This window comes from Erythrolamprus reginae, chromosome 5 (assembly GCF_031021105.1).
Source record: "Erythrolamprus reginae isolate rEryReg1 chromosome 5, rEryReg1.hap1, whole genome shotgun sequence".
NCBI classification, from domain to species: Eukaryota; Metazoa; Chordata; class Lepidosauria; order Squamata; family Dipsadidae; genus Erythrolamprus; species Erythrolamprus reginae.
Window position 1 is genome coordinate 112,083,866 of NC_091954.1, and position 27,845 is coordinate 112,111,710.

The 27,845-nt window shown below is 45.2% G+C and overlaps 1 protein-coding gene across 5 annotated transcripts in view; it reads right to left on the reverse strand.

The window, feature by feature from the left end:
* Positions 1-2,425: 2,425 nt before the first annotated feature.
* The window catches only part of FAM131A (family with sequence similarity 131 member A), a 117,274-nt gene continuing 91,854 nt past the window's right edge, over positions 2,426-27,845 (reverse strand). For all 5 annotated transcript variants that reach the window (XM_070754157.1, XM_070754158.1, XM_070754156.1 and 2 more), the window contains 2 exons: positions 10,902-11,030; positions 2,426-3,651 (listed from right to left, as the gene is read on the reverse strand). In XM_070754157.1, coding sequence (XP_070610258.1) covers positions 3,101-3,651; positions 10,902-11,030 — 680 coding nt within the window. In that variant the 3' untranslated portion in view covers positions 2,426-3,100. The remainder of the gene's footprint in view (positions 3,652-10,901; positions 11,031-27,845) is intronic.

The window sequence follows — 27,845 nt, forward strand, 5'->3', positions numbered from 1 at the left end:
AAACAGCTCTCCCAACCCCAGAGGCCCTCTGGAGGCTGGAAATGGCCTGTTTCCCAATTTCTGGTGGGCCCAGTAGGCTCGTGTTTTTCCCTCGCCAGGCTCCAAAGGCTTCCATAGACCCTGGAAGGGTAAAAATGCCCTCTCCCATCCCCCTGAGTCTCTCTGGAAGCCAAAAAGGGCCTCCCAGAGCCTCTGTGTGAGAAAAAAATCAGCTGGCCAGTACACACCTGCATGTCGGAGCTGAGCTAGGGCAACGACTCGCATGCAAGCTCTACATTCCACCTGTGGAATCCATGCCATAGGTTCGCCATCACTGACCTAGGCTTCTTTGGGGGAGGCAAGACAGGGATCCACACAGAGATTTTTTGGGGGTGGGAATTAGGAATGGGTATGTGCGACAGTGCCACCGATTGGGCTGGTGTTGCACAAACGATGCAGGAGAAGAAGGGGTTAGCAAGGGAGGTTCTTGAATGAGACATGTTGTTTACTTTCCCTCCCCATCTCACCCTACTTCCGAGTGGCCTTCAGGTCTTCCGGTCAAAAGCCCCTACTCATCCCATGATCACCTGACTAGGCCTTGCTGGACTTCAGAGGGCTGAGTCACGCTGGGACTTAACTTTCCTACCATCCCTGAGCCAATCGAAAGATCCCCAGCCTTGCTGGATGGTTGGAAACGAAACCAACGAATCCCCATGAAATCTCAGAGTCCCTGGAATAACGGGGACATTAAATCCTCCCCACACCTAGTTATTTAACCACTAGTTGGTTTATCCGAGACGTCTCCTACACTGCAAACTTTCTTTCCTTAGAAGGACGTCAATTGTGGGGATAGACCAGTCGGGGGGGGGGGAACCTTTGCTAAAACTGGTGTGTGGACAACTTTAGGATTTTTATCTCTGTATCCTCAACCCTTTTACCAAACTACATTTTCTTTGAAAGAGGCTTTGCCAATTACATAAGGATAAAATAGATTGGATCAGCTTTCCTTCACCCGGTGTTCTCTAGCTTTGTTGGCTGAGAAATTCTGAGAGTTGAAGACCACAAACATTGAAGGGCTACCAAAATACTTAATGCCACATTGTGGGTGTGGCCTTATGTATAGCGCCCTGCATTTTCTTTCAACATCTTTCAGTGCAAATTGGGTGCTCTGGGGTGGAGTTTCATTTCTGCTACCCCACTGCGTTCCCCCCTGTCTGGGCAGTAGCCCACCCCTGACCACAACTCTTAAAGTTGCCGAGGTTGAAGACCCCTGCTCTATAGCAGGGGACTCCAACGTTCGCAATTTTAAGACTTGTGGACTTCAACTCCCAGAATTCCTCAGTCAACACAGCTGGCTGGAGAATACTGGGAGTTGAAGTTCGCAACTCTTCAAGTTGCCAAGGTTGGAGACCTCTGCTCTAGAGAGTTTAGAGTTGGGGGAGACTAACTCTGCCAAATTCCCAACCAAGAGAGGTCAAAGTCCTTGTTATCTCAAGGTTCCAAGGAGGCCCGATCCCTGCAAACCGTGATGCAGATAAGACCATCTGCAACCATCTCTGAAATGACATCGCTGCAGCTTATGCCAAACTGGCTACTGATGTCGCACCATCCAAATCCGCTTAACATAGGCCTTAGGAAGAGGGGAGACCAGAAGGGGCCATATGGGAGAGAGTCGCTTGCATTTCTCGACCTCAACCGCTTTAATACGCGTGGACATCAGCTCCCAGAATTGCCTGGGGTGGCTTCCATTCTGGGACGTCAATTCCATTCTGGGAATTGACATCCACTCATCTTCAAACTGGCTGAAGTCGAGAAACGCTACCTTAGGGCAAAGGGGAGCAGGATAAAGACCATAATATTCCCAACCCCAGGTTCGGCCACGGTGGGAGAGCAGAGCAGCAGAGAGGGCACCCCAAGGAAATCAATCCTTGTAGGGGTACCAAATCCCAGAAAGACAGAACAGGGAAACACGCGTACAAAACTATAGAAAAGATCTAGAACAAAGTTGGGTGGACTCACTCGTGCCTTTCCGAGCACACACCGGGGAATGGCCCCCCTCCATCCTTCCAGGGGTGGGCTGCTAGCCGGAACGCTAAATTGGGTTCGCCGCCGTGGCTCGTGAATGCTTGCGGGGCCAACGCAGTTTTGTTTCCACACCTGTGGAGATATCAAAATTGTGCATGGTACTGCATGTGTGCCCGTGTTTCGGTGACGTTTATTTTTTTGCTTCTGTGCATACCAAAACACGGGCGCATCTGCAGCTCCATGCGCGATTTTGCTACCTCCACAGGTGCGGAAGCCAAATCACACTGGCCCCACAAGCACTCACGAGCCCGATTTAGCGTTCCGGCTGGAGCCCATCCCTGTATGCCCCCCACTTTCTTCCAATGAGTCCACAGTATAAAATCTGAGACAATAAAGCCAAGGATTGGCCCTCGGGCCGAGGTGGGTATTTTTTTTTCTTTTTCTTGTTGTTTTTTTAAAAAAGCATAACAAATCGCACATCCTTGTTACATTTTCACGTCCCGTTTTTCAGCTCTTTGCCACAAATCACAGGAGCCGGGATGGGAAAGGGGACATACAAGTAATCTCGAGAGTCTGTCGAGATTTGGAGTCTGAAGGAGAGAAACGATTTCCGGCTTGAAAGAGCGTTAGCCATGCCACCTGGACAACGAATGAGGGCACCCCTGGTTCCCAGGGCATCACAATTTGGTCTCACCTGAGGTTGCCCAAGACCACCCCACGGGGTTGCAATGAATCCCACCAGCGTCGCCCTTCTCCCGATAGTCTCGCCCTGCCCCCAAAGACATTCCCATGCAAAGAAAACAAAAACAGGCCACGAGAGAAAGAGAGATAAAATGCAGCAGGCAAAACCCAACGAAGCCATTTAAGCAGCTCCTGAGGCTTTTAATGGTGGCATCGGATGGCACGGTGGAGCTCAGGAAGGCCTGGGAGGGGAGCTTTCGAACCCGCCACTCCTGCCCATGCTGCCTTCCTTCATCCAAAGAGGGGAGCAACCATCCCACTGAGACAACTGATGGGCCGTGGAGCTGGGTGGACGAAAGGTGCCACAGAGCGGGGCAAAATGGCAGGTGAAGCATGCCACGGAACGGGAGGAGATTCACGGTTCTTCGGCCTCCTCCTCCTCCTCCTCTTCCTCCTCCTCCAGCTCTTCTTCGGCCTCGTCGTCTTCGTTGTCGTCGAGAGAAACCACGCCGGAGGAGGCCACATCGGAGACTTTCCTCCGGACCTGGCAGCTGTCCCCATGGACTTTGTAGTCCTTGCATGGAAGGCCCCCCTCCTCCTCTGTGGGCGAGAGGCAGGACTCGGTGAAGGACATGGAGTACATAGAGTCCTGGCACTCCAGTTGCGCCAGGCTCCGGAAGGCACATTCTCCAGCAGTCTGTATGGGTAACTTGGAGATCAGCATGTCCTCCCCGCCGGACACGGAGCCGAGCAGTTTGGCGGCAAGTTCGGAAGGGGAGCCCAACTCTTTGAGGAGGAAGCTGTCGTCAAGGCTGCAGAGGCTGGAACACAAGGTCTCCGGGGAGACGGTGGACTGAGAGGAGTCGCTTTCTGGGTCGCAAGAACCTTGCCGGGAGCTCAGGTGGCATAGGCGGCTGTGCAAGAGAGATTTCAAGAGGGCATTGGCGGGGAGCTGCCCCACTGCATCTGCAACACAACAACAGAGAGGGAAGAGGTTAGCAATGTCGATCAATTTCCGGTCACAATTCAAAGTGTTGGTTATGACCTTTAAAGCCCTTCATGGCACTGGACCAGAATATCTCCGAGACCGCCTTCTGCCGCATGAATCCCAGCGACCGATTAGGTCCCACAGAGTGGGCCTTCTCCGAGTCCCGTCAACTAAACAATGTCAGTTGGCGGGCCCCAGGGGAAGAGCCTTTGCTGTGGCAGCCCCGACTCTCTGGAACCAACTCCCCCCAGAGATTAGAACTGCCCCTACTCTCCCTGCCTTCCGTAAACTCCTTAAAACCCACCTTTTCCGTCAGGCATGGGGGAACTGAAACACCTCCCCCGGGCATGTACAATTTATGCATGGTATGTTTGTGTGTGTGTTTGTTAGTAAAATGGGGTTCTTTTTAAATCTTTTTAAATCTTTTGAATTATATTTGGATTTGTCATGAATTGCTGTATCTTGCTGTGAGCCACCCCGAGTCTGCGGAGAGGGGCGGCATACAAATCTAAATAAATAAATAAATAAATAAATAAATGAATGAATGAATGAATGAATGAATGAATAAATAAATAAAAAATAAATAAATAAAAAATAAATAAATAAAAAATAAATAAAATAAAGAAATAAAGAAATAAATGTAGCATTTTAGTTCAATGCACAGAAGGACTAGAACAGTGATGGTGAACCTTTTTTTGCTCGGGTGCCAAAAGGGTGTGCACATGCATCATCATCATCATCATCATCATTATTATTATTATTATTATTATTATTATTTATTAGATTTGTATGCCGCCCCTCTCTGAAGACTCGGGGCGGCTCACAACAGAATAAAACATAACAAATCTAATAATTTACAATTTAAAATATTTTAAAAACCCCATTATTAAGCAGACATATGTACAGACATACCATACATAAATTGTATAGGCCCGGGGGAGATATTTCAGTTCCCCCATGCCTGATGGCAAAGGTGGGTTTTGAGGAATTTACGAAAGGCAAGGAGGATAGGGGCAGTTCTAATCTCTGGGGGGAGTTGGTTCCAGAGAGTCGGGGCCGCCACAGAGAAGGCTCTTCCCCTGGGGCCCGCCAACCGACATTGTTTAGTTGACGGGACCCGGAGAAGGCCCACTCTGTGGGACCTAATCGGTCGCTGGGATTCGTGCGGCAGAAGGCGGTCTCGGAGATATTCTGGTCCGATGCCATGAAGGGCTTTATAGGTCATAACCAACACTTTGAATTGTGACCGGAAATTCATCGGCAACCAATGCAGACTGCGGAGTGTAATGGTCTATACCCACATCCATAATGCAATGCCCTCCCCTTGTGCATGCACACAACCCCCCAAACACTGTCTCCGCATTTCTTCCGATTGGCCTGTTGGGCTGTTTTTCAGCATCCACGGGCTTCAGGAGTAGTGTTGGGCGAACCGAACTTACAAAGTTCGGGTTCGTGCCGAACTTTGCAGTGTTCGGCATGCCGAATCCGAACTTTTTTAAAAGTTCGGGTTTGGGTTCGGCTTTCGCTCAAACACCGCAAAACGGCACCACCTGGCAGGAGAGTGGGGAATCCCATTGTGGGATTCCCCACCTCCTTTTGTTTGCTTCCTTTCCAGACAAAGCCAAACTAAGAAAATTGTCCCATCAATAGAAATCGAATTAAAATGTCACCAAATGCAGGATTTAATTATCAAAGGCATGTGTTAAGCTGAAAGACTCAGAAAGGGTCTATAAACTCACAGTTTGGATGTCAATCAAGTCTAGCTGGCCAAGGAACTTTGCTGAATGTCACTCATCTTGAAAGCACATTTTGAGCATTGTCATAAAGGGGCCTTCATGATTAAAAGGGCCACTCACAAAATAATCACTTATGCAAAGGCAACACAATCTAAAGGGTTCCTTGCTACTTTCACAGCCTAAGTGAACATCCCAAAATGCTCCATTCCACGTAACAGTCTTAACCCTCCTTCCTTCCTGCAAACCACCAAACAAAATCAAGGTTTCTGGCAAAACATTAGCTTTCAAGCATTATTCATTTTATTTTCTAGAGCAGGGGTACTAAGCTAAGATCTAATCATCCCAAGCCTGGTGGCATAAATAGAAACATAGAAACATAGAAGACTGACGGCAGAAAAAGACCTCATGGTCCATCTAGTCTGCCCTTATACTATTTTCTGTATTTTATTTTAGGATGGATATATGTTTATCCCAGGCATGTTTAAATTCAGTGACTGTGGATTTACTGACCACGTCTGCTGGAAGTTTGTTCCATGGATCTACTACTCTTTCAGTAAAATAATATTTTCTCATGTTGCTTTTTATCTTTCCCCCAACTAACTTCAGATTGTGTCCCCTTGTTCTTGGGTTCACTTTCCTATTAAAAACACTTCCCTCCTGGACCTTATTTAACCCTTTAACATATTTAAATATTTCGATCATGTCCCCCCTTTTCCTTCTGTCCTCCAGACTATACAGATTGAGTTCATTAAGTCTTTCCTGATACGTTTTATGCTTAAGACCTTCCACCATTCTTGTAGCCCGTCTTTGGACCCATTCAATTTTGTCAATTTCTTTTTGTAGGTGAGGTCTCCAGAATTGAACACAGTGTTCCAAATGGGGTCTCATCAGTGCTCTATATAGCGGGATCATAATCTCCCTCTTCCTGCTTGTTATACCGTACCTCTAGCTATGCAGCCAAGCATCCTACTTGCTTTCTCTACCGCCTGACTGCACTGTTCACCCATTTTGAGTCTTAGGACTCTTGCGGAAGGAGATGAGGGTGGGGGCGGTGTGAATCTCCAGGGGGAGCTGATTCCAGAGGGATGGCGTCCCCACAGAGAAGGCTCTTCCTCTAGGCCCCGCCAAGCGACATTGCTTTGCTGATGGGACCTGGAGAAGGCCGACTCTGCAGGACATTCTCGGACACTGGGATTCATGCCGCAGAAGGCGGTCCCACGAGTAATCTGGCCCTATGCCATGTAGGGCTTTATAAATAAAAAATAAAAAAGGAATAGTGAAGCAGAGCTGCGGGAAAGAAGTTTTTTAATGGCAAGGAAACAAGACGAGTGACATCCAGCAAAGTTTGTTGGCCAGCTAGACTTGATTGACATCCGAACTGTGAGTTTATAGACCCTTTCTGAGTCTTTCAGCTTAACACATGCCTTTGATAATTAAATCCTGTATTTGGTGACATTTTAATTCGATTTCTATTGATGGGATAATTTTCTTAGTTTGGCTTTGTCTGGAAAGGAAGCAAAACAAAAAAGGTTGAAAAGAAATAGAGTTGGGAAATTTGACCGGTTCCTGTGCCTTGTTTATTTAACAAAGGATTGTAATTGGTTTAACAAGGTTAACACTACCGTGTTACGTCTGGCTTCGTTGTTGCTAAATTCAGGTGGTTTCATTAGTCTTTCTGGTTAGTTCCCCTGAGGCTGTCAGTTCTGGAAGTGAGTCAGACAAAGCTAGTGTTTTGGTTTCAAAGGGTTTAGACTGCTGTGATTGAATCGTTTGTGTTTGAATTATTTGTATTGTGTTTGGATTATTTCGTGGTTTCTTCTTCTATCTGGGGAGAGGGGCTTAAAACCATGAGCCAAACTACAAATTGTGCAGAATGCAGCCGCGAGAGCAGTCATAATAATAATAATTAATAATAAAAATTTATTGGATTTGTATGCCGCCCCTCTCCGTAGACTCGGGGCGGCTAACAACAATGATAAAAACAACATGTAACAATCCAATAATAAAACAACTAAAAACCCTTATTATGAAACCAAACATACACACAAACATACCATGCATAACTTGTAATGGCCTAGGGGGAAGGCAACATGAGAAAATATTATTTCACTGAAAGAGTAGTAGATCCTTGGAACAAACTTCCAGCAGACGTGGTGGGTAAATCCACAGTAACTGAATTTAAACATGCCTGGGATAAACATATATCCATTGTAAGATAAAATACAGGAAATAGTATAAGGGCAGACTAGATGGACCATGAGGTCTTTTTCTGCCGTCAATCTTATATGTTTCTATGTTTCTATCTCAACTCCCCCATGCCTGGCGGTACAAGTGAGTCTTGAGTAGTTTACGAAAGACAGGGTCATGGGCCTCCCAAGGCATGCCTATGTTTCTCCAACACTCTACGGACTGCATTGGCTGCTGATTGGTTTCCGGACACAATTCAAAGGGTTGGTCATGACCTACAAAGCCCTATATGGCATCGGATCAGATTACTTGTGGGACCACCTCCTGCTACATGAATCCCAGCGGCCAGTTAGGTCCCAGAGATTCAGCCTTCTCCAAGTCCCGTCAACTAGACAATGTCGTTTGGCGGGGCCTAGGGGAAGAGCCTTCTCTGTGGGGGGCCCAGCCCTCTGGAATCAGCTCCCCCTGGAGATTTGTAATGCCCCTACCCTCCTTGCCTTTCATAAGAACCTAAAAATCTATTTATGCCGTCACGCCTGGGGGCATCAAATCCCTGCCTCTGGCTATTGAATGTTTAGTATATTTATGGTTTTAATTGTATGAATGATTTTAATGTTTAGCTTTTTATAATGTTTTAAATTAACTGTTTATATTAATTGGATTTAGTTGCATTATTGTATACTCTTCGGTCGTTGATGTGTCGTGAGCCACCCTAAGGCATAGAATCATAGAATCATAGTTGGAAGGGACCTCCTGGGTCATCGGGTCCAACCCCCTGCTCAATGCAGGATTCACTAAACCATTCCAGAAAGATGACCGTCCAGTCTCTGCTAATTTTTGGCATTGGGGGAGGCCATTTCACCCTTCCAGATGCTTCCCTGAAACCCTGGAGTGAAAAAAAACCCCAACTAACAGACAAACCGGAAGTTCAGAAAACGCACTTCCTGTTTGTCCATTGGGCTGGTTTTTTGCACTCCGGAGGGTTCATAGAAGCTTCCTGAAGCCCCAGAGTACATGAAATGGCCAAACCGGAAGTGTGTTTTCTGAACTTCCGGTTTGTCTGTTGGGGTGTTTTTTGTACTCTGGAGGGTTCACAGAAGCTTCCTGAAGCCCCAGAGTACAAAAAACAGCAACACTGGCTGAACCAAAAGTCCGTTTTTTCCAAACTTCCGGTTTGCCCGTCTGGCTAGTTTTTTCACATCCCAGGCTTCAGTGAGGCCTACCCGCATGCGCAGAGATGGGAGGGAATTGTACACATGCGCGGGGTCAGCACGGGTGTGTGTACCTGCGTGGGTGGCGCTAGCACACTCACACACAGCCTTTCAGCACCCAATCCCAAAAAGGTTCACCATCACTGATTTAGGGGGTCTCATCCAGGCCCCCCCCCTCGGTTTCTTGTCCGCGTATGATAGGGACGGCTAATTCGAACCCTGCTCTGATGTTACCCTGGCAGATTACTGCGAACCTTCTTTGATCTGTCAATGGACCCAGATTTGTCAGCAATTAATTGTAGGGAAAAGAAAGCTTTCGCTTGCTCTCACAAAGTGTAGAGATTACACACTGTGTCAACACAACATGTGGCCAACTGGGAGGGCTCTTTGTGGACACAAAAGGTTCCAAGAGGCCCAGAAGCCCTTTGTGTGCAACTAGGGTGAGTAGCCGAGAGAAAGCGGATTCACCAGCTTCGCTGAAAGGGCAGCGGGAACGCTACGCGGAGTATCCAAGTGGGTAGATCCATATTTAGAGCTTTTCTCCGCCTGCACCAGTCCTTGAAATATCTTTGTTTTATCTTTTTCCTGTTATGTCCTTGTGAGGTGGGGGTTGTGAGCGAGAGGGGTGACCTAGTCATTGTGAAGTGGATCAAACACAGCACACTGTGACATGACGTGGCCCTCTAAAGGGGCCGAGCTGGCGTGGTGATTGTGCAAAGCTTGGTTTGAGCATTTTGCAGGATGGTCCTTTCCTTTATTTCTCTCCTCCTTCCTCCCTTCTCTTCTCCTCCACTTCCTCCTCCTCCTCTCCTCCTCTTCTTCCTCCCTCCTCCTCCTCCTGTCCTTCCCCTCCTCCCTCATCTCCTCCTCCTCCTCCTTCTTCCTCCTTTTTTTTCCTTCCTCCCTTCTTTGGTCCTCCACCTCTTCCTCCTCCTCTCCATCTCCTCCTCCTTCTCATTCCCCCTCCTCTTTTTTCCTTCCTCCCTTTTGTCCTCCACTTCTTCCTCCTCCTCTCCATCTCCTCTTCCTCCTCCCTCTCTCTCCTCCTGTCTTTCCACTCCTCCCTCATCTCCTCTTCCTCCCTTCTCTCCTCCCGAACGAAGGATAGATGAATGAATGTTTTTTAATATTGGGATTTTAAATTTTGTATCTTCTTTTATTTTTCTACGCTGCCCTGTCTGTCAGGAAATGGGCAGCTTATTAGATAGATAGATAGATAGATGGATGGATGGATGGATGGATGGATGGATGGATGGATGGACGGATGGACCGACAGACAGATATGAATGATAGATGGAATGGAGAAGGAAGGAAGGAAACAAAGAAAGAAAGGAAGGAAGGAAGAAAGGAAGAAAGGAAAAAAGGAAGAAAGGAAGAAAGAAAGAAAGGAAGAAAGAAAGAAAGAAAGAAACATGATGGATGGATGGATGGACAGACGGACCGACAGACAGATATGAATGATAGATGGATGGAGAAGGAAGGAAGGAAGGAAACAAAGAAAGGAAGGAAGGAGGGAGGGAGGGAAGAAAGAAAGATGAAAGAAGAAGGAAGAAGAAGGAAGGAAGGAAACAGAGAGAAAGAAAGAAATAAAGAAAGAGAGAAAGAGAGAAAGAAAAAAGAAAGAAAGAAAGAAAGATGATAGATGGATGGATGGATGGACGGACGGATGAACCAATAGACAGATATGAATGATAGATGGATGGAGAAGGAAGGAATGAAGGAAACAAAGAAAGAAAGGAAGGAGGGAAGAAAGAAAGAAAAAGAAAGAAAGATGAATGAAGAAGGAAGAAAGAAGGAAGGAAAGAGAGAGAAAGAAAGAAAGATGATAGACAGACAGACAGACAGACAGACAGACAGACACCAAGGTTGGAGACCCCTGTTACATGTCACTGGCCCTTTCAGAGCAACCATAATGCTCATGCAACCCTCCATGAAACAAACCTGGGACCTACAGTGTGCTGGTATTGCATTCAGACCTAGATTTTGGAATAAAGTAAGTGGGCGGGTTGGTTATTTATTTCTTTTCTACCTGGTTGGGTGTTCAAGCTCTTGTTGGTTTTCAACCCAGCAGAGATGCCAGCCATCCTGACTTACCAGCTGCCTGGGCAGTTTCACTGGAAGTGGGAAAATCTTCGTCGTAAGACTCGTCGTTGGAGTCATCTCCCTCCACCGATGACCAGGCTCTGAGTTTGGCTTCAGCGATGGCAAACTGTTCAGCTACACCTGGGGAAGAAAAGTGCATTGTTATTTAGCGGCGGTGAAACCCAGGATGGTGGAAATCAGGGCTGAAGAAGTGCCAACCCTAAGGACCATCGTGGGAGTCATAAATCCGAGCTTTTCCTTTACCAAACTGGATGACAAGCTGGGGAAAGAGTAGATTTCAGACCTTCAGCTGATTGATAAAGGTTGTAGGAAAGTCACCTGTGGAAATACGTTCCATAATATAAGTACATAGAACATAAAACAATTAAAGTATATAAAATAGTGTTTACTTTAGAAATAGCACAGTCAAGTTAAACAGTCCGGTCATACACATTCAAATCAGTCAATATCTCTTTCCTTCTTTCCTTCCTTCCTTCCTTCTTTCCTTCCTTCCATCCTTCCTTCATTCTTTCCTCCCTTCCTTCTTTCCTCCCTTCCTTCCTTCTTTCCTTCCTTCCTTCTTTCCTTCCTTCCTTCTTTCTTTCCTTCCTTCCTTCTTTCCTTCCTTCTTTCCTTCCTTCCTTCCTTCCTTCCTTCTTTCCTTCCTTCCATCCTTCCTTCCTTCCATCCTTCCATCCTTCCTCCCTCCCTCCCTTCTTTCTTTCCTTCCTTCCTTCTTTCTTTCTTTTCCTCCCTTCCATCCTTCCTTCCTTCCTTCCATCCTTCCTTCCTTCCTTCCTTCCATCCTTCCTTCCTCCCTCCCTCCCTCCCTTCTTTCTTTCTTGGATTTTTATGCCGCCCCTCTCTGAGGACTCGGGCAGCTTACAACATATAATAAAACAATATGAAACATCTTAATCCAATTAATTAAATTTAAGATCTAAAACCCCCCAAAAATAAAAACAGCTGTTTCATTCAATCCACTTTCTCTCAACACATTCATTGACCAGGGGGCAAGAATCTAATGGCCCCAAGCTGGTGGCATAAATGAGTCTTCAGACTCTTACGGAAGGCGAGGAGGGTGGAGGCAGTATGAATCTCTGGGGGGAGCATAATACAATAATAATATTATAAGCCTGTCTTTGTCTTACATATCAGACATAAATTACAGCTTACAAATGCATTAAACTACTATCGAACACACAGAGGTTACTTTATCAGTCACAGTGAATCAGCAGAAAAACAGAGGGAGCAGAGAGAGAGAATCCTGCTTTCTGGCTCCCTCTTATGGCCATTTGCAACATTACCTCTTAAAGCTATAGTATTTCAATACAAATAATCATTCCTTGTTAGCTTGTTTATATATTGCAAATCTAACTAATAATTTTGTAGCCCGTCACTGTTGAGGACCACTCACAACAGGAATACTGGAGGAAACATAATTATAACAATTATGGTTTTAATAATTCTATAAGTATAATTTTATAATTATAATAATAAAGGCCCATAAAGTAGCATTTTTTTTTCTTAACGGAGCTTATGTACCTTTAACTGAAAGCTTCTTCCCTGTTGCCTTTCAATTGCATTGGTAACATCATTTGAATTGCTGCCAATGGCCAAGCTGTCTGTGAACTCCGATTGTCAAAATGTATTATCTTTATTACGTTTTTTTTAAAAAAATCTTTCTTAATTTTATTATCTACTTTTTGAGTGCTTCTTAGAACATAAATTTAATCGCCATAGATCAACTGCAGGGACATGCAAGAATGACTAAATAAGTTGAACTGGAATTTGCTTTTGAGACAGCCGTCAAAGCTGCCATCTCTGAAAACAGACTGCAGTGATTGAAAGGTAATGCAATGGGCATTTTGTTCTGGACACACAAATTAGAAAAATAGATTCCTCTTCTCCCCCATCCTCCAACCTCTTTTTCTGAGCATCCCCTGATTCCAATTCCAGGTACGCTCAGGTACGCAGAACCGGTAGAAAATTTTTGAGGAGGAAATTATTATTTTTTCTTTTTTTCCCCTTCTGGGCTCTGGGTATGTTTTTCCTATCGCAGTAAATCATAATAATAATTAATAATAATTTATTAGATTTGTATGCCGCCCCTCTCCGGAGACTTGGAGCGGCTCACAACAATAATATACAGTGTACAAATCCAATACTTAAAAAACAATTAAAATAGCCATTAAAATAGTCACACAATCCAATCAAACCATACATAAACCATAATAGCTAGGGGGTACATCAATTTCCCCATGCCTGGCGACATAGGTGAGTTTTCAACAACTTGCGAAAGGCGAGGAGGATGGGGGCAGTTCTAATCTCGGGGGGAGTTGATTCCAGATGGCTGGGGCCAGCACAGAGAAGGCTCTTCCCCTGGATCCCGCCAGACGGCATTGAGATTTAATGTGTATAATTTTAGAAGAGCTCTGTGTGTGTGTGTGTGTGTGTGTTTGTGTACATACACATACAGTTTATATAGCAGATAATGTATATTTTTGTGTGCCTGTGTGTAATATGTATGTACACATATGGCATATATACATAGAATTAAATAATATATTATGGATGTTCAGTAATAGTAAATAGGTGGGGAAATTATATCTCTTTGAGACGAGGAGAGGCCAGGCACCCTAACCCTAACACAAACACTTGACATGAGTGACGTCAAGTTGGCCACCTTTAAACCTGTCACATGATTGTCAAGCCACTGGTCACATGGCCAATAAGCCACTCCTACCCGGTCACATGATCATCAAGCCACACCCACAAAATAAGCCACGGCCAAAGTGTGGTAGTGAAACATTTTCCAGCCTTTCACTGCCGGTTTCCCTTCTGTGTGTAAGATTTCCCTCACCCTTAAATTAAATCTTCACATCTGAACATCACTTAGATCAGGTGTCAGGCCAAAGCCATCATTGACTTGGAGACTTTGGCCTGCCTCACTTTACGCTTTAGAATGTATTCTTGGTAGGTAGGTAGGTAGGTAGGAAGGAAGGTAGATAGGTAGGTAGGTAAGAAGGAAGGAGGGAAGGAAGGGAGGAAAGAAGGAAGGAAAGAAGGAAGGAAAGAAGGAAAGAAGGAAAGAAGGAAGGAGAAAGGGAGGGAGGGAGGATGGAAGGATGGAAGGAAGGAAGGATGGAAGGAAGGAGGAAGGGAGGAAGGGAGGAAGGAAGGAAAGAAGGAGGGAGGGAGGGAGGAAGGAAGGAAGGAAAGAAGGAAGGATGGAAGGAAGGAGGAAGGGAGGAAGGGAGGAAGGAGGGAGGGAGGAAGGATGGAAGGAAGGAGGAAGGGACAAAGGGAGGAAGGAAGGAGGGAGGGAGGAAGGAAAGAGGGAGGGAGGAAGGAAGGAAGGAAGGAAAGAAGGAAGGAAGGAAGGAAGGAAGGAAGCAGCCAATTCATCTCTCTCAACCAAACACTCCTCACAAGATTGTTATTACAGTATGAGGAAAATATAGGGAGGAAGGAGTGTTGGAGTATGTTCAAAAATAACACAAACACAGGAGAAATAAATTAAACCAACAAACCAACCAGGGAAAGGACCAAGGCCTGAGAAAATGCCTTCCTTTTCCCACCACCTCTCCTAGAAAGACAGAGGTTATCTCCTCCAAGCAAGGGGCCTCTAGTCCAGCCCGTGTGATGGAGCTGGAATTTGAGGAATGTTAAGCATTGTTTTCTGAGCAAGCAATAGACCCCCACCTTCTTTGTGGCCTCCAGAGCATCTTTGGAGTGAGTCAAGTCAAACACTGGAGGGTGTGTGTGTGTGTGTGTGTGTGTGTGTGTTAAAAGTTAAAATAGGGCCCTTCCATCTCGCAGAGCCTCAAAGCTGGCTGAGGAATTCTGGGAGTTGAAGTCCACAAGTTTACAATTCTAGGTTTAGAAAGCTTAGAACTACATCACCTTAAACACGAACCTAAGCATAGCCCATAAAATCATCTGCTCCAATGTCCTTCCTGTCAACGACTACTTCAGCTTCAACCACAACAACACATGAGCACACAACAGATAAAACTTAAAGTAAACCGCTCCAAACTCGACTGCATGAAATACGACTTTAGTAATCGAGTAGTTGATGCCTGGAGCTCACTACCTATCTGACTTTGTTTATGCATATATTTTGGAAATGCCCGGTAGTGCAGAATTTTAGGCAAAAAGTGCAAGAGGATATCAATAGGATGTTAAATATACGATGGACAATCACTAAGGAAATGGCAGTACAGTAAGACCTCACCTATCACTGGTGTTACGTTCCAGACCCGGCCGCGATAGGTGAAATCCGCGATGGGGAATTTATCGACTGATAGTTCTTATTTAAGTATTTATATTGTAATTGTTTGGTAAGTTTTTGTTGTTTTAAGTGTTTATAAACCCTTCCCACACAGTATTTATTTTAGATACAGTATTTAAATACAGTATTTACAATTTTAGATATATATTTTTTGAAAAACCTGCCGATCGAGTTCCGTGGGCTGTTTAAATCTGCCGACCGACTTCCTCAGAAACCCGCGAAGATCCGCGAATGATTTTTCTCATTAATATTTCTTGAAAACCCGCGATGAAGTGAAGCCGCAGTAGGTGAAGCGCGGTATAGCGAGGGACTACTGTATTAGTTAAAAGTAATGCGATGGGAGAATTTAGAGAAATAAAACAAGCAGCGATAGAAAGTGATTAGGCTTTAATAGTCTTGGGTTGGAAGGATGCGACAAAATAGACAATGCGAAACTGGTATAGGTACATAGTGGACCACATTCAATTTGAGATTATGGATAAAAGGATGAATTTGGTTAATGAAACTGACTTGAGACAACTGATGGGACGATGGGACAAGGTAAGACGATATATGGCGAGTAGGATCCGAGACCAAACTATAAGAAACAAGTTGGAATCACTTTATAATATGTAAACAGATACTTTGCTCTTGGGTTAAAATGGTTTATACAAGAAACACCCCCGATTTGGTGGTGGGGTGTGAATGTTTGTCTGGTGGTGAGCACACATCACAAAGCACCTGTTTTATGTCGTGTGTGTTTATATTTAAAAAAACTACCTATCTGACTCTGTAGTATCATCATCTAACCCCAAACCTTTACCCTTAGACTATCCACTGTTGACCTCTCCCAATTCCTAAGAGGTCAGTAAGGGGCATCCATAAGTGCACCAGAGTGCCTTCCGTCCCCTGTCCTAATGTTTCTCTTTTACTAGTATCATTTATATTAATATTAGAAACATAGAAACATAGAAGTCTGACGGCAGAAAAAGACCTCAGGGTCCATCTAGTCTGCCCTTATACTATTTTATGTATTTTATCTTAGGATGGATCTATGTTTATCCCAGGCATGTTTAAATTCAGTTACTGTGGATTTATCTACCATGTCTGCTGGAAGTTTGTTCCAAGGATCTACTACTCTTTCAGTCAAATAATATTTTCTCACGTTGCTTCTGATCTTTCCCCCAACTAACCTCAGACTGTGCCCCCTTGTTCTTGTGTTCACTTTCCTATTAAAAACACTTCCCTCCTGGACCTTATTTAACCCTTTAACATATTGTTATATCTTTGTGTACCACAAATACCTGCTTGACAAAACAAATAAATAAAAAGTCTTAAAATTGCCAGGGTTGCAGACTCCAGCCCTGGAGGGAGTCACATGACCTTTAAGTCACCCATCTGTCACATGATCCTCAAGGTTCCTAAGAGGCCAGTAAAGGGCGTACATAAGTGCACTGGTGTACCTTTCGTCCCCTGTCCAATTGTCTTTGCTTTCTCTCACTTATCATATATATTTTCTTTCTTTCATATATCCTCTCCTCTAAGTTCACTTTTACCCTTATACAGTGATACCTCGTCTTAAAAACGCCTCGTCATACAAACTTTTCGAGATACAAACCCGGGGTTTAAGATTTTTTTGCCTCTTATTACAAACTATTTTCACCTTACAAACCCACCGCTGCTGCTGGGATGCCCCGCCTCCGGACTTCCATTGCCAGCGAAGCACCCGTTTTTGCGCTGCTGGGATTCCCCTGAGGCTCCCCTCCATGGGAAACCCCACCTCTGGACTTCCGTGTTTTTGTGATGCTGCAGGGGAATCCCAGCAGCGCAAAACAGGCGCTTCGCTGGCAACGGAAGTCTGGAGGTGGGGTTTCCCATGGAGGGGAGCCTCAGGGGAATCCCAGCAGCACAGAAATGGGCGCTTCGGCTGGCAAAAGGGGTGAATTTTGGGCTTGCACGCATTAATCGCTTTTCCATTGATTCCTATGGGAAACACTGTTTCATCTTACAAACTTTTCACCTTAAGAACCTCATCCCGGAACCAATTAAGTTTGTAAGATGAGGTATCACTGTATATATTACTACATGTCTATTTTTCTTCCTATGTATTTGTGTATTGCACAAATGAATAAATAAATAAAATAATTGTTCCTCTCTCCCCGCCGGCCCCCCCCAAACCTCCACCAGCTAAGTGAAGGACAACCAAGTTGAAAAACTAACCTCCTCTAATTAAGGGAGTAACTGGGGAATCGGCTGGACGCATCAATCTTCATTTGCTACTCGACAGGCTGGGAAGGAAAAGGTGGAGTAGAAGAGAGAGACGGGGAAGCACAAAATAAAGTATAAAAGGCAACCAATCTCCTGCATTTGGCAAGGTTTGCCCAACCTCGGGACTCCAGGTAGAGTAGCTGACTCAGAACAGCTTGAAAATAAATAAATCCGTATTGTCCGATGGCACGTCATTGGACAGTTTGCCCGCAATACCAGCATGATCGGAGTTTGTCAGGAAGGACCTTGGCTTGAGCTGACTTGGGGGAAAAGGCTATTACACAAGTGGAAATATTTCACTGGGAGCAGTTCTTCAAAACTTGGGGGCATGAAGATGGTTGAAAGTTTGCAACAGCCAATGGTGTTTCCCTAGTCTTTCTTTCTTTCTTTCTTTCCTTTGTTCTTTCCTTTGTTCTTTCTTTCTTTCCTTCATTCTTTCCTTTGTTCTTTCTTTCTTTCCTTCCTTCCTTCTTTCTTTCCTTTGTTCTTTCTTTCTTTCTTTCTTTCTTTCCTTTGTTCTTTCCTTCTTTCTTTCCTTCTTTCTTTCTTTCCTTCCTTCTTTCCTTCCTTCTTTCTTTCTTTCCTTCATTCTTTCCTTCATTCTTTCTTTTTTTCTTTCTTTCCTTCGTTCTTTCCTTTGTTCTTTCTTTCTTTCTTTCTTTCCTTCCTTCCTTCTTTCTTTCCTTCCTTCCTTCCTTCCTTCCTGCCTACCTACCTTCCTACCTTCCTCTTATCATACTGATCATACTGATTCTCTAATCATACCGAACCTTGTGGGTTCAGTACAAAACCTTAAAATGTTCCTGTGCTCCTCAACCAATCCTGAATACCTCTGGAAACGTCTTCTACCGCACGAATCCCAGCAGCCGATAAGGTCCCACAGAGCTGGCCTTCTCTGGGTCCCGTCAACTAAACAATGTCGTCTGGCGGGCCTCAGGAAAAGAGCCTTCTCTTTGGCGGCCCCGGCCCTCTGGAATCAACTCCCCCCAGAGATCAGAACTGCCCACACCCTCTTTGTCTTTCGTAAATTGCTTAAGACCCACCTGTATTGCCAGGCTTGGGGGAATTGAGACATCACTCCCAGACTTGTATAGTTTTATGTATGGTATGTTTGTGTTGTATGGTTTTTAAATGATCTGTTTTTAGATGCTTTTTAAATATTAGATTTGTAATACTGTTATTATTGTTGTTGTGAGCCGTCCCGAGTCTTCGCAGAGGGGCGGCATACAAATCTAATAAAATATAATATAAATATATGCTGTCTATCATTTGTCCTTTTTGTGGCTGTTCAAACAATGTGACTGCATCAACTGAAAAAGAGTCCAAGCACCTATTTGAAAACTTATCTTGGTCGGTAAGCCACTCACGTGACTTTTAAGCCATCCCTGTCACATGATTGTCAAGCCACTCCCACCTGGTCACATGACCAGCAAGCCACTCCTACCCAGTCACATGACAGTCAAGCTACACCTACCAAATAAGCCACGCCTACAGTGTGGCAGTAAAAAGTTTGGCCGTCCATAATTATGCCTTAGGCACAAAGACCAGTTTGGGTGACTTTAGACCAGTGTTTCCCAACCTTGGCAACTTGAAGATATCTGGACTTCAACTCCCAGAATTCCCCAGCCAGCGAATGCTGGCTGGGGAATTCTGGGAGTTGAAGTCCAGATAACTTCAAGTTGCCAAGGTTGGGAAACACTGCGTTAGACCTATCACCAGGAGCTGGTGAGTTTTAGTCCCGCCTGGCTGGGTGAGTTTTGACCAATCACCAGGAGATGGTGAGTTCTAATCCCACCTTAGGCGTGAAGACTGGCAGGATGACTTTGGGCCAATCACACACCTTTAGCTCAACCCAACAGAGTGATAGCTGTGCGAGGGGAAAAAAGAGGAAAACAGGGGTATTAGGTGTGTTTACGGCCTTCAGTTATTTACAAACAAAAATAAAAGCAGGATAAAAATCCTATAAATAAAAGAGCACGGTTTAACCATGTCTTTACGAGGTAGAACTGCAGACAAATAAGAAAGGCAGGTGGATTTTCCCACCTTCCCCCCCCCCCCCAGCCAGGGATGGTCTACCCCAGTGTTTCTCAACCTCATGTGGACTTCAACTCCCAGAATTCCCCAGAATGGCTGGCTGGGGAATTCTGAGAGTTGAAGTCCACACAGCTTAAAGTTACTGAGGTTGAGAAACACTGGTCTACTGTCGCAAAGCCTGGGCCAGGGGTTGCAGCTGCCTTCTCCATCCTGTCCTTATTTATCCCGTGGAATGGCTATTCCTGCCTGTCCTCTCCTCCCCTCAGCTGACAAGCTGTCAAAATGTGAAGAGTTCAGCCATTAAAGCCAACAGCGCAGCTTGGGCGACGGCCATAACCCCTGGTAACTCTTTGCTTTACAAAGCGGAATTTCTTCTCCCTCAAAATCAATTGCACGGGCCCTGCCAGGACCAAGGCTTTGGATTCAGCTGAGGCACCGTATCTCCCCTGCCTCACGGGAGCTTAAGAAGGTCAGGAGAGGAGAGAGTTAAAATCTTCTCTGGCTTTTTCCCCTGAGTTTCGGAGTGACTCAGATGCTGGCTTTGGTGAAGCTAGGCTACATAAGGACAAGGCAGCCTCTTCAGAATAACAGAATAATAGAGCTGGAAGGGACCTTGGAGGTCTTCTAGTCCAACCCCGTGCTCGAGCAGGAGATCCTATACCAGAGATGTCAAAATCAAGGGGCGTTGGCCGGATTTGGTCCGCGAGGTGCTTAAATCCAGCCAGCAGGGCCAGCCTGAAAATATCAAAGGATTGGTCCACAGTGCCTCTGCTGGCCAAAACGGGCTCCGTAGCAGGGTTGGGATTCACATAATTGTCCAGATATATGCAGTGGTACCTCTACCTACAGACACCTCTACTTACGAACTTATCTAGAAAAGAACCGGGTGTTCGAGATTTTTTTGCCTCTTCTCAAGAACCATTTTCCACTTACAAAACCGAGCCTCCGAAGCTGTAAATGGAAAAGGCAGGGAGAAGCCTCTGTGGGGCCTCTTTAGGAATCTCCTGGGAGGAAACAGGGCTGGAAAAGGCAGAGAGAAGCCTCTGTGGGGTCTCTCTAGGAATCTCCTGGGAGGAAACAGGGCCGGAAAAGGTGTGGAGAAGCCTCCGTGGGGCCTCTCTAAGAATCTCCTGGGAGGAAACAGGGCCAGAAAAGGTGTGGAGAAGCCTCCGTGGGGCCTCTCTAGGAATTTCCTGGGAGGAAACAGGGCCAGAAAAGGTGGGGAGACTCGGGTGACAAGAACACTGGCTTCAAAATCCATGACCAGCTGAGTGGGCTGTGGACCACTCACACAGAGTGGGGAGGGAATGGAGATTTTGCAGTGTCCTTCCCCTGCCACCGCCACCCAAGCCATGCCCACAGATCTGGTAGGGGAAAATTTTGAATTTCAACCCTGATGGTATTTGCTGGTTCTCCAAATTGGTCAAAATGGCCACTAACGGTCCAAATCAGCCGGATATCACCTTTGCAAGGTCTCTGCGCGGCCCATTTTTTATTATTTTTATTTATTTTATTATTTTATTTTATTTTATTTTATTATTTTATTTTATTTATTTTATTTATTTATTTTGTCCAATACATAACACACATTGAAGAGAATAGATATGTAATAATATAAATAAAGAAAAGAATAGAGGAAAAGATATAAAAGTATAGATGAACTTATTTGACAGGAAGAAAAGATAAATGAGATAAGGAGAGACAATTGGACAAGGGACGGAAGGCACACTGGTGCACTTATGCACGCCCCTTACTGACCTCTAAGGAACCTGGAGAGGTCAATCGTGGATAGTCTAAGGGAAAAATGTTGGGGGTTAGGGGTTGACACTACTGAGTCAGGTAATGAGTTCCACGCTTCGACAACTCGGTTGCTGAAGTCATATGTTTTACAGTCAAGTTTTTGGATGGCAGAATGTTGTTGAAGGCTGAGGAGGCCAAAAACAGGCTGCCCGGAAGCCTCAGAGAATTACAATACTGTATAGATCCGGCACTGAAAGAAATCCAGTTTGAAACCCTTGCAATTTTGGACAATGTGCTGTCCAAGAGCCAGGGTGGCCCAGTGGTTAGAGTGCAGCATTGCAGGCTACTTCATCTAACTCAGAGGTCCCCAACCTTTTTAGCACCAGGGACCGGCTTTAAGTTAGACGAGTTTTCCACGGCCCGGTGGGGGGGGGGGGCTTTGGTCATATGGGGGTGGGGTTATGGAGGGGTGGAGCTTAGTGACGCAGCCCTCCACACTTCTCCACAGGGCGGGGAGAATCAGGAGGCTCCTTTGGCGGCTGGGGGCTGCCTGGCTTTGTGATTTTGGCTGGGGGGGGAGTTAGGAAGGTCCTACTTCTCCCCCCCCAGCCAAAAATTCAAAGCCTATCTGCTGGATACGGGCGATGAGTGGGACAGAGCGGCGCGGAAGCCTCTTGCAGCAGCTGCCACAGCCACCGGCTTCGGCACCGTTCGTCCCGCCCATCGCCCGTATCCAGCAGAAGCTGCTGCCCGAGTGCTCTTGGCCGGCGGGATTTAAAGTGCTGGGGTGGGGGGGTGTCCCAGCGGGAGGCGAAGCACTGGGGTGGGGGGGCTGTCAGGACACCCCCACCCCAGCACTTTGAATCCCGCCGGCCAAGAGCACTCGGGCAGCAGCTTCTGCTGGATACGGGCGATGGGCGGGACGAACGGCGCCGAAGCCGGTGGCTGTGGCAGCTGCTGCAAGAGGCTTCCGCGCCGCTCTGTCCCACTCATCGCCCGTATCCAGCAGATAGGCTTTGAATTTTTGGCTGGGGGGAGAGAAGTAGGACCTTCCTAACTCCCCCCCCATCCAAAATCACAAAGCCAGGCAGCCCCCAGCCGCCAAAGGAGCCTCCTGATTCTCCCCGCCCTGTGGAGAAGTGTGGAGGGCTGCGTCACCGCCCGACGCCCCACCCCGTCCTGCATAATGTTCTCTGCCGGGAGGGCAGCGCCGCCGCGGACCGGCTGAAAACCCCCCAACGGCCCGGTCCTGGTCCGCGGACCGGCGGTTGGGGACCTCTGATCTAACTGATAGCTGTAGTTCAGCAGTTCAAATCTCACCACCGGCTCAAGGTTGACTCAGCCTTCCGTCCTTCCGAGGTGGGTCAAATGAGGACCCAGATTGTTGGGGCATTGTGCTGATTCTGTAAACCGCTTAGAGAGGGTTGTCAAAGCACTATGAGGCAGTATATAAGTCTAAATGCTCTGACTAATCTCTTCTTAGAAACGTCCAGTGAAGGAGCACCTACAACTTCTAGAGGGAAGTCATTCCACTGATTAATTGTCCTGTCAAGAAAGTTCTCCTTATTTCTAAGTTGGATCTCTCCTTGCTTCCTTTCCTTCTATTGCTTCTTGTCCTGACTTTCAGGTGCTTTGGAGAATAGCTTGACCCTTTCTTCTTTGTGCAGCCTCTCAAATATTAGAACATAACACACATTGAAGAGAATAGATATGTAATAATATAAATCAAGTTCATATCAAGTTCAGATTGCAGAGAGAGAGAGAGAGAGAAAGAGAGAGAAAGAAATATATAGAGCACTGGTGAGACCACATTTGGAGTACTGTGTCCAGTTCTGGAGACCTCACCTACAAAAAGATATTGACAAAATTGAACGGGTCCAAAGACGGGCTACAAGAATGGTGGAAGGTCTTAAGCATAAAACCTATCAGGAAAGACTGAATGAACTCAATCTGTATAGTCTGGAGGACAGAAAGAAAAGGGGGGACATGATCAAAACATTTAAATATGTTAAAGGGTTAAATAAGGTTTATTTATTTATTTATTTATTTATTTATTTTATTCATTTGTCCAATACATAAATACATAGGAAGAAAATAGACATGTGATAATATAAAATAGGGTGAAAGTGAACTTAGAGGAGAGGATATATGAAAGGAAGAGAATATATAAGACAGGTGAAAGAAAGGAAAGACAATTGGACAGGGGACGAAAGGCACACCAGTGCACTTATGTAGGAAAGTGAACACAAGAACAAGGGGGCACAATCTGGGGTTAGTTGGGGGAAAGATCAGAAGCATCATGAGAAAATATTATTTTACTGAAAGAGTAGTAGATGCTTGGAACAAACTTCCAGTAGACATGGTTGGTAAATCCACAGGAACTGAATTTAAACATGCCTGGGATAAATATAGATCCATCCTAAGATAAAATACAGGAAATAGTATAAGGGCAGACTAGATGGATCATGAGGTCTTTTTCTGCTGTCAATCTTCTATGTTTCTATGTTTCTAAGAAAGAAAGAAAGAAAGAAAGAAAGAAAGAAAGAAAGAAAGAGAGGGAGAGACAGAGAGAAAGAAAGAGAGAGAGAGAGACAGAGAGAGAAAGAGGGAGAGACAGAGAGAAACAGTGTGAGAGAGAGAGAAAGAGAGGGGGGAGAGACAGAGAGAGGGAGAAAGAGAGGCAGAGACAAAGAAAGAGAGAGAGAGAGAAAGAGGGAGAGACAGAGAGAAAGAGAGTGAGAGAGAGAGAAAGAGAGTGGGGGAGAGACAGAGAGCGACACAGAGAACAAGAGAGAAAGAGAGAGACAGAGAGAGAGACAGAGAGAGGGAGAAAGAGAGGCAGAGACAAAGCAAGAGAGAGAGAAAGAGGGAGAGACAGAGAGAGAGAAAGAGAAAGAGAGAGAGAGAGAGGAAGAGTGCCAGAGCTGGTCGCAAATATAAGACACCCCCCCCAAGTCCCTTCACACACACACACACACACACACAATTCAAAGGAACCAAACTATTTTAAACAAAAACCCTTGGTGATTGAAGAGAGGAAACATCCCTCCAGGCACACGGTGACATTGTTCTGTCTCTCTGGGTGCCAATCGTTCAAACGTTGCCCAAAGCAGACCAGCCAACCGCAATGAACATTTCACTCGGAGGTGAAATTGGCAGCTTTGCCCGATGTCCAAAGCTTGGTGGATGTTTTGCATTGGGATTTTTTTTGTTGTTGTTGGTTTTTTTAGAGAGAAAAATATCATTTGAACTGTTGTGGGTCGGGCTTGCCAAGCGGTGGCTTCGAAAGAGATGCTTAAAAATAATGTCCAACAGCCTCGATTCTTGGGAAGCAAGATTTTGAACGGATGGGAAAGGAAGTGTGTGAACACCACAGCACAAATGAGATTATTTAACTTTGCTACCGGTTCAGGAATGGGAGAGAATGGGCTTCTAGAATTGTCAACCTGATCCTACGAAGCTTCTGCTCCGGCAATCTCACACTACTCACCAGAGCTTACAAAATGTTCGCCAGACCCATCCTCGAATACAGCTCACCTGTCTGGAACCCACACCGAATTTCAGACATCAACACCCTAGAAAAGGTCCAACGATACTTCACCAGAAGAGCCCTTCACTCCACCACTCGCAACAGAATACCCTACGAAACTAGACTTACAATCCTGGGTCTAGAAAGCTTAGAACTACGACGCCTTAAACATGATCTAAGTATTGCCCACAAGATCATATGCTGCAACGTCCTGCCTGTCAACAACTACTTCAGCTTCAACCGCAATAACACAAGAGCACGCAACAGGTTCAACCTTAATATCAACCGCTCCAAACTTGACTGTAAAAAATATGACTTTAGCAATCGAGTTGTTGAAGCATGGAACTCATTACCAGACTCCGTGGTGTCAACCCCCAACATTTTTCCCTTAGACTTTCCACGGTTGACTTCTCCAGATTCCTTAGAGGTCAGTAAGGGGCGAGCATAAGTGCACTAGTGTGCCTTCCGTCCCCTGTCCAATTGTCTCTCCTATATTTTATATATCTTTTCTCCCATCCTTCCTCTACTCTTCATTGATGGATTCTATTCTCATATCTCTTCTTCTATCCCTTCCCTGATATTTACTACTACACGTTTTTATTCTCTTTAACTTTCAATTTGTATTGGACAAAATAAAGAAATAAAATAAAATAAAATAAAGAATGCACAAAAAATTACAGCCCAATATACTGGAAATGTAATAAGACACAAGGCGCCTTCTTTCATCTATGGTGGTCATGTCCAGAGACAAAAAAATATTGGAAAAAAGTAAACAATTGGTTGTGTCAAATAACAAACATAAAAATAGAATACACACCAGAGTTTTTTCTATTGGGTCTTATTCTAAAAATTTAAAATACTTAATCTTGCATATAACAACAACGGCAAAGATTATATTCGCACAGAATTGGAAAAACCCACAAATACCCGAAGACAACGAGATCATCAAGAAAATATACAAGTGCGCAGAGATGGACAGATTGACAATGGAATTAAATAATCAAAAAGATTCAGACTGCTATGAAATCTGGACAAAATGGTATCAATGGACAAAAAAAAGAAACTCAAACCAAACACCGAAATAAAACATCAGGAAGTTCAAAAACAATTAAAAGACAATGTTGATAAAAAATGTATACATGATATATATATGATGCTGATTCACCTGTAAATGAACTCAATCTGTATAGTCTGGAGGACAGAAGGGAAAGGGGGGACATGATCGAAACATTTAAATATGTTAAAGGGTTAAATAAGGTCCAGGAGGGAAGTGTTTTTAATAGGAAAATGAACACAAGAACAAGGGGACACAATCTGAAGTTAGTTGGGGGAAAGATCAAAAGCAACATGAGAAAATATTATTTTACTGAAAGAGTAGTGGATCCTTGGAACAAAGTTCCAGCAGACGTGGTTGGAAAATCCACAGTAACTGAATTTAAACATGCCTGGGATAAACATATATCCATTGTAAGATAAAATACAGGAAATAGTATAAGGGCAGACTAGATGGACCATGAGGTCTTTTTCTGCCGTCAGACTTCTATGTTTCTATGTTTCTAAATATGATTATGTATTGTTTTTAAAACAGAAAAAATATATAATAAATATATATATATATATTTAAAAAGGAATGGGAGAGAGGGGTGCGGTGTTTGCACGTATGCAATGCTTTTGCGCATGCGTAGAGCACTTTTGATGACATCCAGGTGAGTGGGCAATGCCTCCCATCACCACCGCTCATACGTAGAGGCGTTCTTAGGTAGAGGCACCACTGTATAATGCTTTGCCTTGCCTTGCCTTGCCTGCCATGGTTACACAGTGGTTAAAAATGCAGCACTACAGGGTAATTCTACCCACTGCCAGGAGTTCAATCCTGACCAACTCAAGATTGACTCAGCCTAATATTCTTCCGTGGTGGGTGTTGTGGTTGGCTCTGGGCCAGCTCCTGCCCCAAGGACTGTAGGGGGTGGATGTGGGTGAATCCTCCCAGTGTCAGAGGCCAGTTTTACTGCCGACTGCTTCGGACAGCGAAGTGTCTGAAGCAGAGAGTGAATGTGAAATGGGATCCTCAGAGGGGGTCATGGCAGGCAGCCCATTAGGGAGTAAACAGACTCAAACTCAACCCAGACAAGACGGAGTGGCTGTTGGTTTTGCCTCCCAAGGACAATTCCATCTGTCCATCCATTACCCTAGGGGGGGGAATTATTGACCCCCTCAGAGAGGGTCCGCAACTTGGGCGTCTTTCTCAATCCACAGCTCACATTAGAGAAACATCTTTCAGCTGTGGTGAGGGGGGCGTTTCCCAGGTTCGCCTGGTGCACCAGTTGTGGCCCTATCTGGACCGGGAGTCACTGCTCACAGTCACTCATGCGCTCATCACCTCGAAGTTCGACTACTGTAACGCTCTCTACATGGGGCTACCTTTGAAAAGTGTTCGGAAACTTCAGATCGTGCAGAATGCAGCTGCGAGAGCAATCATGGGCTTTCCCAAAAACGCCCATGTAACACCAACACTCCGCAGTCTGCATTGGTTGCCGATCAGTTTCCGGTCACAATTCAAAGTGTTGGTTATGACCTATAAAGTCCTTCATGGCAACGGACCAGATTATCTCCGGGACCGCCTTCTGCCGCACGAATCCCAGCAACCGATTAGGTCCCACAGAGTGGGTCTTCTCCGGGTCCCGTCAACTAAACAATGTCGTTTGGTGGAACCCAGGGGAAGAGCCTTCTCTGTGGCGGCCCCGGCCCTCTGGAACCAACTCCCTCCAGAGATCAGAATTGCCCCCACCCTCCTTGCCTTTTGTAAGCTCCTTAAAACCCACCTCTGCCGTCAGGCATGGGGGAACTGAGATATTGTTTTCCCCTGGGCCTCTACAGTTTATGCATGGTATGTCTGTATGTATGTCTGGTTTTTATAATAAGGGTTTTTAGTTGTTTTATTATTGGATTGCTACATATTGTTTTTATTACTGTTGTTAGCTGCCCCGAGTCCACAGAGAGGGGCGGCATACAAATCCAATTAATAAAAATAAAAATAAAAATAATTCATCATCATTATCCTCACTGGATTCGGATGGGGAGACATTCATTGATGTACGCAGATGCATGGCAA